The sequence below is a fragment of the Pygocentrus nattereri genome, chromosome 15 (assembly GCF_015220715.1).
Source record: "Pygocentrus nattereri isolate fPygNat1 chromosome 15, fPygNat1.pri, whole genome shotgun sequence".
NCBI lineage: Eukaryota > Metazoa > Chordata > Actinopteri > Characiformes > Serrasalmidae > Pygocentrus > Pygocentrus nattereri.
The window spans coordinates 24,958,195-24,972,135 of record NC_051225.1 but is presented as its reverse complement, the minus strand read 5'-3'; the positions used below and the strand labels follow the sequence as shown (position 1 = coordinate 24,972,135).

At 38.0% G+C, this 13,941-nt stretch overlaps 1 protein-coding gene across 1 annotated transcript in view; it reads right to left on the bottom strand.

The window, feature by feature from the left end:
- Positions 1-1,310: 1,310 nt before the first annotated feature.
- Positions 1,311-13,941, bottom strand: part of si:ch73-60h1.1 (calcium/calmodulin-dependent protein kinase type IV) — a 28,147-nt gene continuing 15,516 nt past the window's right edge. The window contains exons 6-11 of the mRNA XM_017714276.2: positions 6,924-7,014; positions 6,650-6,724; positions 6,379-6,454; positions 6,034-6,160; positions 4,878-5,030; positions 1,311-3,335 (exon numbers count right to left, since the gene is read on the bottom strand). Coding sequence (XP_017569765.1) covers positions 2,847-3,335; positions 4,878-5,030; positions 6,034-6,160; positions 6,379-6,454; positions 6,650-6,724; positions 6,924-7,014 — 1,011 coding nt within the window. The 3' untranslated portion in view covers positions 1,311-2,846. The remainder of the gene's footprint in view (positions 3,336-4,877; positions 5,031-6,033; positions 6,161-6,378; positions 6,455-6,649; positions 6,725-6,923; positions 7,015-13,941) is intronic.

The following is a 13,941-nucleotide window of genomic DNA, read 5'->3' as shown; positions in this document are numbered from 1 at the left end:
AAAGGGTTCTTCCATTGTTTTCAGTGCCAAGCTCGTAACAGTATAAGCACATTTTCCATCAGTCTGAAGAACCTATGATGTTCTAAATAGAGTGATTCCTTTTATTAAAGAACCCTTGAAGAACCATAATTTTAAAGACTGTAATGCCATGTCTAAGTCTTTATGTGCCTACTCATCAAGCTATTATCATAAAACTGTGCTCTTAAAGAAATAATGGCTGTTTTTAAGAAATTATGGGTGTTAAAGGAGTTTTTTATTGTTTTTTATTAAATTGTTAAGAAATTGTTAATTCTAGTGTTTTTCTAGTGAAACCTACCAAGTGGTGATAGGAACCAGGCGCCTATAGTGTTTAATGCTTTTTGCTGAATGCCTGAAACATTGTTTAATGATAGTTTTGTGATAAACTTTTGGTTTTAAAATACATACAAGGCATAGAGGTGCAGAACATTATCAGAAAAACAGTTAGCATTTTTCTTATGATTATAAATATTCCATATACAACTTATGTATGTTCCCTGGTGGCTTTAGATGTGGAATAAAATGTCTATGTTTGCATTGTAGAGCTTGCAACCCGTGGTTTTGACCACCACTGGAAAGAAATCAGAGTTGGTAAATTACTCTACAATGTGCCATGTCACACCAAAACATGTAGCTTATATTTATATATACCAATAGCTTTATTTACATTGGTTAAATTAATGCACAACTGTTGAAAAGTTGGTGAAAGCCCAATTTAAATGTTCAAGAAACGTAATAACAGGATCACTAAATATTTGGATGATACAATTTTCACCTTTTTTAATTATCTGTTTTGGGTACATTTCAAATATATAAACATAGACTTAAGTTATTCAGAGGTACCAAGTGACCTGGATTTTTCAGTTGCTTTTAACAGATGATGTAGCTTCATGTCAAATTGAAACTGACAGATTTGAGAGAAATAAAGGATCATTACACTAAATTTTGCAAAAATGTTTTAAAAGCTGAACAAAACATTTCATTTCAAAGATAAAAAAGATGTTGATGTTGTAAAGTAGTTGACTTAAATTGAAATGTTGTTCTTAGTGTTGTAGTCACACCCCATTAATATTTCAGCTCAGTTCAGTCAGGCTGTAAGTAGTGAAACGTTATATGTAAATGGTTTTAAGGTTTTAAAGTTTGAATATTTTGCATTAGAATCCATGACATTGCTTACAAAGTCTTAGGTGAGCTGGCATTGAATGACCCTAATGTAACCTACTATGTTACAGCAAGTAACGCCCTTACATGCAAAGGTTCCTGTATTTAGTTTCCCACAAAAACAACAAAGCTCTGAACTCACAATTTATTAATCATGAAAACACAGAACTCCCAATCAAACACAAATGGCACCTACATCAGCCTGTAGGCTATTTATTGGAGATAGCATATCTAAGCAATGTATAGTAATTGTAAAATATTTATGTATCACACATAATCATATAGATGACTAATTGCCGTGCATATCAGCAATATGTACAGAGCTCCTGTTTTGGCAACAGAATAGCATGGTATGGGGCCAATGGTTACATAGAAAAGCAGTTTTCTACGTTCTTACACTTTCACAGAGGCAAATAAATTCAGTGTACAGAAAACAAGCCCTTGCACATCACTTAGGCTTATGTTCTGCCATTATGCCAATAAGTTCTGCTGTTAATTCCCAGTGCTTAAACAGCATAACTTGTTTTTTTGTCCCAGAATATTCTTGGAGAGGTTGGAAGCCCCTGTTCAGAAAAGAGGTAGAAAGTGTGGTTTAGAGACATACGTCTGGTGCGAGAGTAATGTGCATCTCCCCGTCTCAGAACGTACAGCAGAGAAACATGGGTGTGGAACGCAGCATAACTTATACAGGTAACTGTGTTCAATATTAACTTCTGAGTGTTTTTTTCAGCATTCCACACAGCTTTATGACTGCACGGGGAAATGATGAGGAGTAAATATATCAAATGAAAGGGACGTGTTGAGATCTATGTGGTGATCCAGAATCCCTCTGCCTACCACTGTTCATTGTAACTTTTGTGTTTCATATACAGAAATGCCCAGATTCTACTGCATATAATGATGGAGAGCATGCTGTTCTTCATCACCACACAGATGGTCTCCACATCACTGGTTTAAGCAGAAAAGCTTATTTAATGCTCAAGGCATGGCAAAGCTTGTCTTCTCAAAATATGAAAATATAATGAGATACATACAAATGGGAGAGAATTGATTATGAGGAAAATCAAATATTAGTGTATATGTGTGTGTGTGTAAATATATATATATATATATATATATATATATATATATATATATATATATATATATATATATATATATATATATAATGTCTATTTCAAAAGAGTATTTACAATTACAAACCTTAGGTCTTTGTAGCAATCATCAAAAACAATACACAATATTAATTTCACAACCACAATGTCCTTTCTACTTCAGTGCTAGATAAGAGAAAAATAAGCATGAGCCATAAAGTCTGTATGCTTGCATATAGTAGCAAAAATACAGAAGTCAACTCTCATATATATAAGCATTGGCATGCAAAGCAAAGAAAGTAATTTTGGTGTTTTTAACTGTACTGGTAGCTTAGTGCTCAGGAGTAAGAGATCCTTGGTGATGTTCTAAGTTCTCAGAAACAGTTCATTGTATGAGGGATGCATATCTAAAAGTTCAGTATTAAAATGTCTGAAAGCAAAAATGAACAAAAACAAACAAACCAAAAAATCCCAGCTTTGTTTTGAGGCCTCATTCACCTCTTTTTTCCTTGTACTACATCAGCATCTACCCACAGTTTGTGTCATCCAAACATGTCTTTATATCATGTGCATTTACTGACATTCTGCTGTGTTATTACCAGTCTCTACCCCAGCAATGAAGCCATTGCTGATGCTCTTGGGGCTGGGTGGGGTGTTCAGAACAGGCGAGGGTCCGCTTTTGCCCCCAGGATCCATGGAACAGCTCTTTTTTGGCACCCTGGGTCGGACCACCGGGGCTTTGGGAAGGACGGAGGTCTGTCTAAGTCCCTCTACTTTTAGGGGCGGCCGGGTGGGCATAGGACCTGGTGGCATCACTTGTGGTTTGGGGCTGTGCGGGGCGTGGCTTGGGGGACTGGGGGTACGTAGTGGCTCCGCCTTCTTCTCAGCCTTGTCCACACCTTCGTCTGCAGTGATGGGCTTGGCTGGGGCTTCCATGGAGGCGTCTCGCTGCGGGCCGCTCTGCTGAGAGGGTTTGTCAGAGTTTGGAATCTCGCAGCTGTCAGTCCGCCGCCTCGAGCCCTCATGCATGCGGCTGGTGGCCACCACGGCCTTCATAGCAGCCTACGGGGACAGAGGGTAACATTTGTTATGTGTATTCTACAGATTTTTTCCCCTTATAACATTTGCTTGTTTTTATGTAACAAAAACTGCCGTACTTTATTTTACTTGACCATTGCTGACTTCTCATTTCTGCTAAGAATTAATCCTTTAAACTGCATCTGCCGATATGTATGCAAACATTTACAGGCAAACTGCCCATTTGTAGGCAAACACTCACCTATCTATGATCCAAGTACCAGTGCATTTTTTCAGAGCAACTGTTACTTGGTTGGACAAGCTGTACAAAATGCTGGCAAAAATCCCATTTAACATAATGAGAAACTGTAATGATCTACAAAATGTTTCCAGTTTAAAATGCTACACTGCTGAGTTGGACGATTTTATTTCAAGCTAATCAAAATGAGGCAAGTTGGAAAAGCCAAAAACAAAATGTGCGCTATAGTTAATTAATTTGAATAGGATTTATGTCAAGCTTGCTTGAAAGAATGCATTTGTTAGCAGAATAGAGGTCAGTTGTTTTAATTATATCAATCATAGCTACATACGTTAGCAATTAGTTTCATAGTAGTTAAAGAATAATTCATAGTACTTACCAAATAGTAATCTTCTCACTTTGTGCCTTTTAAATATGCTTAATTACTAAAGGCTACGTCTATAGTTTAAGGGGTTAAACATGGTGGTTTTTGTCACAGTGTCTTTAGGACTAATATAGGTAAATGACCTTTTTCTGCTAGCCAGAAACAGTGCGGTGTTTAGTCATTTCCTCCGCAACTTTTGACTGTCTGAAGTAACAACACTGCTTATCACTTCAGTGTGAATGGACAGGCTAAACTGTAGGCCAAACAGGTGGTGCTACGTGACATCACAACCATGAGAAATTCAAAATGGACTGTTTTTTGCAGCTTAGCATTCACTTATGAACTAATAAATATATATTAGTCATTTTCTTAGATGTTTGGTCTAATGGTGAGCACGATGTAGCAGTGATGAGACAGCGCATGATTCTCAGGGCCCTGCTGTCTTGCACAGAAAGAGATTATAGGCCTGTGTGCAATGATATGAACCTACCAAATTCAAAAACAAAGGACATTCCGGACATTCCCTCAACATTTGTGACTGGGGAGACACTGGCGAGATGATCCATCTCTCTACCAGACTGTGGTATATGGCTTATTGTACAACAGTAGCGCTTATTACAGATGTAACCAGGCCCATGACCTGGTAATAAAATTTTAACTAAATTCACTCTCATTGGCTGTTGCTGGTGCCTGTTCTTATTACTCCAAAGCCAAGCAGATTCTGCCTCAATGATATCAGACCAACAAAGCATGCTCAAAATCTTGTCATGCAATTCTATGTTCACTCTTAATGGGTTAAGAGACTTAAATCAGAAAGTATCCCTGTAGTCCATCATTATCATAAGACTAGCACTTGTAGTTTTACTCCAAAAAAAGTGAGAAATCTAGGTACATCATTTAGAATAACTGCAGCCAAATTAGCCTGCATTTACTGATCATGAATGTATGCTGAGCTTCAGCTAACCTTCAGTTTGCGGCGAGCGTTGAACTCCTGCAGCTTTCTTTGTGTGGTATCCATGTGGGAGAAGCGTGCTGCCTTGCCAAGAACCCACGGGTGCTCCAGTGCTTGCTGCACACTCAGACGTTTATGAGGGTCCAGCACTATTAGCTTACTGACCTGTGTGCATAAACGACATAGACACACAGGGTTTCACCTGGTTAGAAGTAGTTACAAACATAAGACTTGCACAATTTTCTTTTTACTGCAAGTGTAGCAAGACATGTAATGTAATGTAATATGATCTGTCTGAAATGAGCTTTTCTTTAGTTTTGTACTGGAAGCTAATGTCACTAACAAGTAATGGAAGCTTATAGACCAATTAGCAAATCACACTTTCTTTCAATTGCGTTTAGCTGTTGATTAATCCCTAAAAGACTTACTTATATGATATCTTGTATTGTATGACATACTGTTATCTATAAAAATGGATAAAAGTATTGTAGTAGTAGCAATAGCCTGAATTGTCCACTAGTTGTTGGAATATTGACTTCCATTGCTTAGATACATAAAAAACCATGTAGCTACACTCTTAAAAGTGGTTTTTCAAGGGTTCTTTACTAATGAAGATGGTTCTATATAGAACCATGAGCATTCAAAGAACCTGTTGCATGTTTAAATGGTTCTTTGCATGGTGAAATGCTTCTTCAGACTGAGAATGTGGTGTGGATTGTTCTATGCAGAAACTTTTTGAAAAGGGTTCTATATAGCATCAAAATGGTTATTTTATTGTTACAAGCCTGACATAAAACAAAAAAGATCCCTTTTGGGTGCTATATAGAACCTTCTACAGTGCATTCTGAACACTTTCATGAGGCAAAAAGCTCTTTAATCTTGCAAACAGTTCTTTGAATGTTCATTGTTGTATATAGAACAATTTTCTTTACTGAAGAACCCTTGAAGATCCATCTTTTTCCAGAGTGTGCATAAGAATCATAGCTCCGGTTCCAAACTAAAGAAGCAAATGTTGGACAGCTGACATCTTTTTTCAGATTTGAATGAGTTCACTTTAACTAATTCAGTCTTTGAACCATTCAGCTCATCTAGAACAGAAAGCTTTCTTCTCTGCATCAAATGGAACCACTGATGCTGTTTGAAGTGCTAATGAACAGTGAGAACTCACCAAATCCTTTGCATTGAGGGAAACCTCATCCCACCAGGGGGAGACAAACTCATAGTCGCAGTTGAGGATGCGGCTGTACATGTACTGGTCCCCCCTCGGATCGAAAAATGGTTCAAACCCACACAGCCTGGGGGAGGAGACAGAAGAAAGGCAGATCCCAGAGCAAACGTCATTTTTGGATCTAGAGGAGAGGCTTTCTCGCAAAAGATGAAAGCTGAATTACAGGCAATGCAGAGGGGCAAGAAAACCAATTAAACAGCTCTTACTGAAACCAAGTGACAAAGAGAGTGTTTTGACAGAATATGATGCAATGTGTCAACCGAGCTTGTTTACATGTTTACTCACAGTATGTACAGGATGACTCCCACAGACCACATGTCCACCTCTGGGCCATAAGCATTGCCTCGAAGAATTTCAGGAGCTGATGGAGAAGAAGACGATCATAACTTTTTCTAACAGTGGGGGATTTCTGAATATCCTGTACCATTCCTAATTTTAGGTGGTTAGAAGCTAAAACAATATCAACAACGTTGATCCAAACTGTTCTATACAGTGCAAAGGAACCAGAGTCAAATTATTAACACATCACAGCCATTCAACTCAAATTCAGACTCACCACAATAACCAGGAGTGCCACACACAGTCTTCATTGTCACTTGCTCGTCTATTATCTTGGAGAGGCCAAAGTCCGCTGTGGAAGTTCCAGATGAAATGCCAGTTATGAAAGCAGTTTTCATTATTAATACGCAACTGTGTAAATTGACCTCTGCTTCAATCTACTGACACACTTAAAAAGTAGGCTGTTCTGTTATTTTCATCACCATACATTTGCACTACCCTGCTCTTAACACCAAAAGAAAACAGATAGTGCATGTTCTTTGTGTAGTTACCTATCTTGAGTGGTGCATCTATTGAAAGATCTGCATATAAGAGGTTCTCTGGTTTGAGGTCCCTGTGGACAACTCCATTTTCATGCAGATACTGCAACACAGACAAAGAAGGAAATACAGCTTCAAAACGGTGCAAGATAGTATTTCACCAGCCATTCAACCAACACTTAAGCCAGATTAATTCAACTTTCTATTCCAAATAACTGTACAAAGAATTCTTGTTGAATTAAGAATGGATATTCAACAGAATCTTTATTTTTTTTATTTTTCCAGTCAGTTTTTTTCTTCAGGCAGACAGAAAATGCTAACGTAACACTGGCTAGAAACTGGTAAACATGCAGTATATCTAACCGCTGTCTATCTGTGTTGGAAGGACGGTGTTATGTCTTTGGCCACCATGGTTCTCAGTTAGCTGGCTATTCAAGTCTACGTTAGCTAGTTGGCTAGGCCATTGATACACATTTAACTAGCTAAAAGAGTGTGGCAGCACTAACAGCCAGCATGACTGGATTAACAGACGAGAATAAGAGATAGACTCACTACATTGAGACTAAGGTTCAAAATCACAAACAAGTGCTGTTGTATGATATTTACTGTGCTATTCTACCAAAGATGAAGGAAGACTTCTGTGCCATTATACAAAGTCATCAGGGGAGTTTTTAATGACAGAAATCCACAAACTGTATAACCACCAACACATTGTTGCTATTAAAAAGTGACATTTACTACACTGCATGAATGTACATGTATTATCTTTGACATGTAGTGGTGTTTTTCCTAATGCAATTTTGTGGTAATACTGTGTATTACAGGAAAAGGCTATTATGATCTTGCTTTTATATGAACACATGAATCAGCCATTATAAACAAAAGAGCACTGAAGTTGTGCATCATAGTGTACATTATGCCCATATTTGGAACATTAACTTTAGGTCTAGGCTCGAATTCTCTATGGTCAAAATGAATTAGGTTTTCAAAAAAACACCTCTATCTTCTTGTCTGAATTTTCCGGTTCTATCTTAATGGCTATTATAACGCCTCAGGCACCAGAATGCAATTGTTGTACCATTTGAGGTACAATGGGAAAATCTGAATGAGAAGCTGGCAAATGTCCTTATCAAAAAACGTTACCAGCATTAAAAGAAAAATTCAGAATAAGGATATTTTGATAGCAGAAGTCCCCTTATCAGGAGGTAAATAGTAATAATAATTATTTATAAGAAAAAAATGTATCCACTTTGGAACGATGATCAGAGGATGTAAGAGAGGCAATTTTAGAAAACAGCATTCGAGAAATTCCTTTCAGGCCTAAGGTTTCTTACATGGGCATAAGAGCATGGCCTACACTACAGAATGATGACACAACTTCAGTGGTCCATTCACCAGAGGTTTAACCACACCACTGTTTCAAAAGCTCAGCACAGTGGCATAGCATAGAATGGTTCTGGCATTTATTAATCTAGGAAAATTAATCAGCTTGTATTTAACCCCTGAAATGGCCAGGGTCCATCAGCAAGCTCAAAGTTTCATTAAACACTTCTATACCCTAAGAATAGCTCAGTCAGTTTGCATTGGAGTCACTGTAGTTACTGTATAATAAGCCTTATTATTTAATAAGCCTGGAATATTAAAGGGTTAAACTGCTATCACAGCAGATAGGAACTTTATGTACATACTTTGCGTATGAGCCTAAATTGATTGCTAACAATCATGTCAACACACAGCTTGGGGAATAAGAACAGCTTATCAACAGGAAAGGTCATAGACCTGAGACTCAGTAGAAAGTGCCAGTTAAATTACTGTTTGTGTATGTAGTGTGTGTGTACATTTTAACCTTTCAACACCATAGATGGTAATACTGATTGAGTAAAGATGCAGCCACACTGGATATTTACAGTTTATGACTCCTTTGGAAATGAACTGAGGCTGAAAAAAAGTTGTTCTCCATAAATAATTTGCACAAAACTGGGCAAAATTATACTCATGAGTTTATAATGTTGCAGTCTAATTTGTAGTAAAAAAGTGTAAATAACTGCCTTGTTAGTGGCGTGCGCAGGTATGATTAGCCCACCAGATAACGCTGTAGTAAAACAGTAAAACCACAAAGGATAATAATACTGCTACTGGTTGAAGACACAAATTTGCTATCAAAGTTCACTAAAGTATTAAATTGAATACAATTTCATACACAAAGTGTATTTGATATGAAATCGCTCAGCATGGTATGTTCCACAAAAATGAATGGCATTTTGTTTGGCAAAATTCACTGACTGAAGCTAGTTGAAGCCTTAAAGCCTGATTTCTGTTCTTGGAAATGAACAAAGCACCCAAAAGTAACCGAATGGTGATGGTTATGGTTCAGACTAATGAATGTGTTAAATAGGTCGAATCTTTTCTTATATTTCTTATGAAATCCAGTGTAATAGTCTACAAGTAGCTATAACTACTTATAGCTGGCAGGCAGTTGTTGGATGCTTAGGTAAAATTTGCTTATTATTGCCATGTTATTGGCAAATGCACTATTCTCAAAAATGAAGCTATTTTTAGCTTGGGGTTTTGTTTGTTGCTTTAGCCTGAAGCCAAATACTAGTGAAGTGTGAGCTCAAGTTTGCTCATTACTCAGCTTGCTCATTATAATTCCTGCCATTGTTTCATGAGAGCAAGTTACAGCACCATAGTCTGCACCATAGCAAATAACAAATGTGTGGTATCATTGACAGCCTAATGAGTGCTGTTGTGCATTAAATCCTTCATTATTTCAGGAGGTCTGCTTTCTTAAATAAACCGCGAGCACAAGCAGAGCAGGAAGAATTGTACTGGAACCTATGGGATTTAACTCAATCAGGCTGTGGGCTGGCCAGATTAATTGAAACTGTAAGTGCCTGCCATGGCCTGAAAGAGCAGCAACAGATGGGCTTTCTTCTCTGCAGCTCAGGCCCTGCTGTAACGCTCCACATCCAAGCGTTTTTGTCTCATTTGGCAAAGCCGCGCTAATAGGTGATTTATTGTTTCGATTTCAGTCATTAGTTTATTCAGCTGTGTCTTAATGCTTATTACACAGCACACCAACATTGTGAGTGCACTCGAGTGTGAGTGAATCTGTGTGTGTAATCCAGTGAGCAGCCCCGGCCCTCTGATGTCTGGATTAAGTGTGAGCTGAACGCTGCCAGCTCATTAACGCAGTGGTGGAGCCATCACACACTGAGCCCCCTAATGCTCTGTGGCCTACTCCACACCTTTACATGTCACACGCAGACCCTGTGACAGTCACAATATTTGCTGTTCCCCTGCAGAGCCGGACCACCTCAATCATCTCTCGCTTTCTGGGCCTCAGAGGCTGTGGGTCTAGTTTTTGGATGCATAAGAGCATTATTGGCCTCTAGGTGGGTAAGATGGTCCTCCATCTCCCCATCACTTAGCATGATGCCAGCCAACAATTCCGTCTGTTAGCTTAAATAACAGAATTGGCAGTTATCGTTCTCACATACTGCACAACCTCGAGATATATTCAAAATGTTTTTTTGTGACCAGAATTTGTGCTTACAGCAGCTGGTGAGCAGTGCTGGTTTTACTGTTAATTAAACAAACTCATGCTACTCAACTTCAGGCTAATTTTCTGCTTTACTCACGCCTTTGTCTAAATGTCCCCTGAGCAAGTTATGATTAAAAACCACAGTTGACAGAGTCGAAGAGATGACTCCAAGCATTTTGACTCTCAGCTGTGTTGGAGTCAAAGAAATTATTTTTTTTGGCATAGATTTCCCATCACTAGCATTCTTCTCCAAGTGTATTGGGCTGTCTAGTGACAGTGTGTTCATGGTAGTGTCGTGGGCGCACACATGATTTCAGAACCACAACATCTGAGCACAACCATAAGAAATTCTCGGCTAAATGTGGGTGGGAATATAGAGTTATTAGAGTGGGAACAAACTGACTGTGACATTTCTAAACCAATCCATTGCCTTGTGAAGGCGGAGCTCAAAGTAGAGATGGTGTGCTCATCAATGTTGTCTGATGGACAGGCCTGTCGTTAGCCCATGGATGTAATGTAAGTTAGCATGGTCATTATATGCAGTAAAATAAACACTACCTCTCAAGATCATCAATATTTGTGTTTTAAACAGTAACCAGTTGACTAGGCCTCATCTATATAATATAATGTTACAGTCTATTTAAATTCAAGGTATTAATTAAAATAGTAATAAGTTAAATATGCACAAAATCATTATTTACAGGGTACTTTCTACTGGGAGGTGACTGTCCCAAAACCTAACTGAAGTTTAGATTTATCATGAGTTTAATTTTTAAATAAAACAAAAATCCCACATATTCATGTCATTACCAAAAACACAATTTCAGGCAGAGCCTTATTTTAGTGAAAGCCCTGCATTTTAGACAAGGTGGGACTGCATCCCTAATGTAGCATATAAACACGCTGTAGCATGAATAGAAATTGCAAAAACATTCTGTTCCATCCCTAGTTAATATATCTCACAAAAAACAAATCCATCTATCTATCTATCTATCTATCTATCTATCTATCTATCTATCTATCTATCTATCTATCTATCTATCTATCTATCTATCTATCTATCTATCTATCTATCTATCTATCTATCTATCTATCTATCTATCTATCTTTAACCCATCCGTACAGTGAAACACCCACATACATGCACACTAGTGAACACACACCTCAAGGGCACTTCAGTCATGGACTGTCAGCCAAGGGGATCGAACCGGCAACCTTCCGGTCACAGGGCTGGTTCCCAACCTCCAGCACAAATGCCCCGGTCTGTCTGTCTTTCTTTCTTTCTTTCTTTCTTTCGTTCTTTCTTTCTTTCTTTCTTTCTTTCTTTCTTTCTTTCTTTCTTTCTTTCTTTCTACCTACCTACCTGCCTACCTACCTACCTACCTACCTACCTACCTACATATAGGTTGCAGCTTGTTCATTGTTCATGTAAAGTCTGAATAACTATGACGTCTTGTGAAGGGACGATTAATGTTCCACCACTGAACCTTGAGAACTGTTTCTCCTCCCTCAGAGTTTTTCTACTGTTCTGGCTGGCTATAAATCACAGTCCTCATCCATTATCAAGGCATGGGCATCTCTGAGCTTTGAGGTGAAGTGCAGGTGTGACTCATGCAGTGTCAAACTGTGTTAATTAAGTCAGATTGTGGAGGCACAGAACAGATGTTGTTTCTGTAAAATGACCCAAAAATACCTATGTGCATCATGCTAGGTGAAGAAAGGATGTTTTCGTTCCATACTAGACACTACATTTTATTAATTTCACAGAAATCAGTAGGCAAAATGTGTACATTTTTAGTGATGTCTGTATATAACCATTCAGAGAGGTAGTGCTGAACGTTATGATGAACGAGTGTTTGATGAACGAATGTTTATTGCCTGCCACGGAATCAGAATTTCATAGCAGACGAAGTGAGAAGGTTAAAAATGAGTCAGTTACACACTTAGTGTTCCTGTTAAATCCGTACTGAATCAGTCTACATAAGTGAGCGCATGTGTCATTTCCTTAATTATTTTGTTTAACTGTATTTAATTAATAGTCTACATATGCTGTCGTGTGTACAGTATACAGCATATATACAGTATATACAGCATTGATAACAATCACAGTCTTTTTAAAAATATGTATCAGTATCGTGGTATTAGATGTTATTGATGTGGTCAGAGAAAAACCTCATATCTCCAAAATGAGATAAATAAATGAAGGGAAAAACATACTTTGCTTATGATATGAAGTCTATGTAACAATACTTTTCTCCCATGTAATTCATCATGAAATTTATGATGTAAAAGGCAAAGGGTGCTTTCAAATTATGTCAAGAACTGAAAATGAAAACTTGAAGAGTGCATTTCCTGAAGAAAATGTATTGATTGTACAGCTTAAGCAGTTTCCTGGTATTGCTGGGGTGTTGCTAGGTCATTGCTATGGTGTTCCAGGTGGTTGCTATTGTATCCAGAGGGGGTTTCTAGAGTGTTGCTCAGTGGATGCTGTGGTGTCCCAACTGGTTACTAGAATGTTGCTTGGTGGTTGTTATGGTGTCCCAGGTGGTTACTATGGTGTTACTAAGTGGATGCATTGCTAATAGGGGTATAAAATCTAACACATAGCCATGCAATCTCCGTAGGCAAACACTGGAGGTAGAATGAGTCGTACTGAAGAGCTCAGTGACTTTAAATGTTACTGATCTTAAATTAATATTAAATCAATATTAAACTTGAAATATTGTAATGCCATATTGCCATATTGCTCAACCCTATTTGGACCATTTTGCTGAGTCGGTACAAAGTTTGATGTTGAAACCCTATTTTAGACTTTTAACTGACATGGACACTAGACTAATCAGTTTCACTTTCTGCTCTAAAATGCACGGGTGAGGCAAAAATTAGGCTCCACTTATGGATGAAAACTCTTTGACTGCATCCAGAACCATATACTATTATGCTATAAATAGTATTCTAATGAAAGGACTTCTAGTGGTGGGGTACCAGTTCTGACATACAGGTTAGCATGGTAGTATGAGGTTTTGGACAATTTGGGTATTTGTGTTTCACTAGAGACATGAAAATGTGGGACAGCATTTTTGAATAACTTTGTTCATTTAAACATTTTTTTAAAATTTAAAAAACTCACAATAAATCTATATCATTAAACTGCAAAAGAAATCAAAAAAGTCTTAAGATAAAAAAATGGACATGTTTACATACATATATACTAAAACATTAACATGCACTTATCAATAGTAGCATTGCTGAGCATTATGGTCTGTCACGATTGACCCCTCCCAGTCCTGTCCATGTGTTCTTGTTGTTTTGGTTTAGCCCATGTACGTTTGTTTTGGTCCAGCCCCCTCATTTCATGACTCCTCTCCTGATTGTCTCCACCTGTTCCTCGCCTGTTCCTCGTTTACCCTGTTATTATTTAAACCCTTTGTTTGCCCTTTTGTCTTGGCTGGTCTTTGTTATCTGCTTTATTGGATGTTCGGTTTG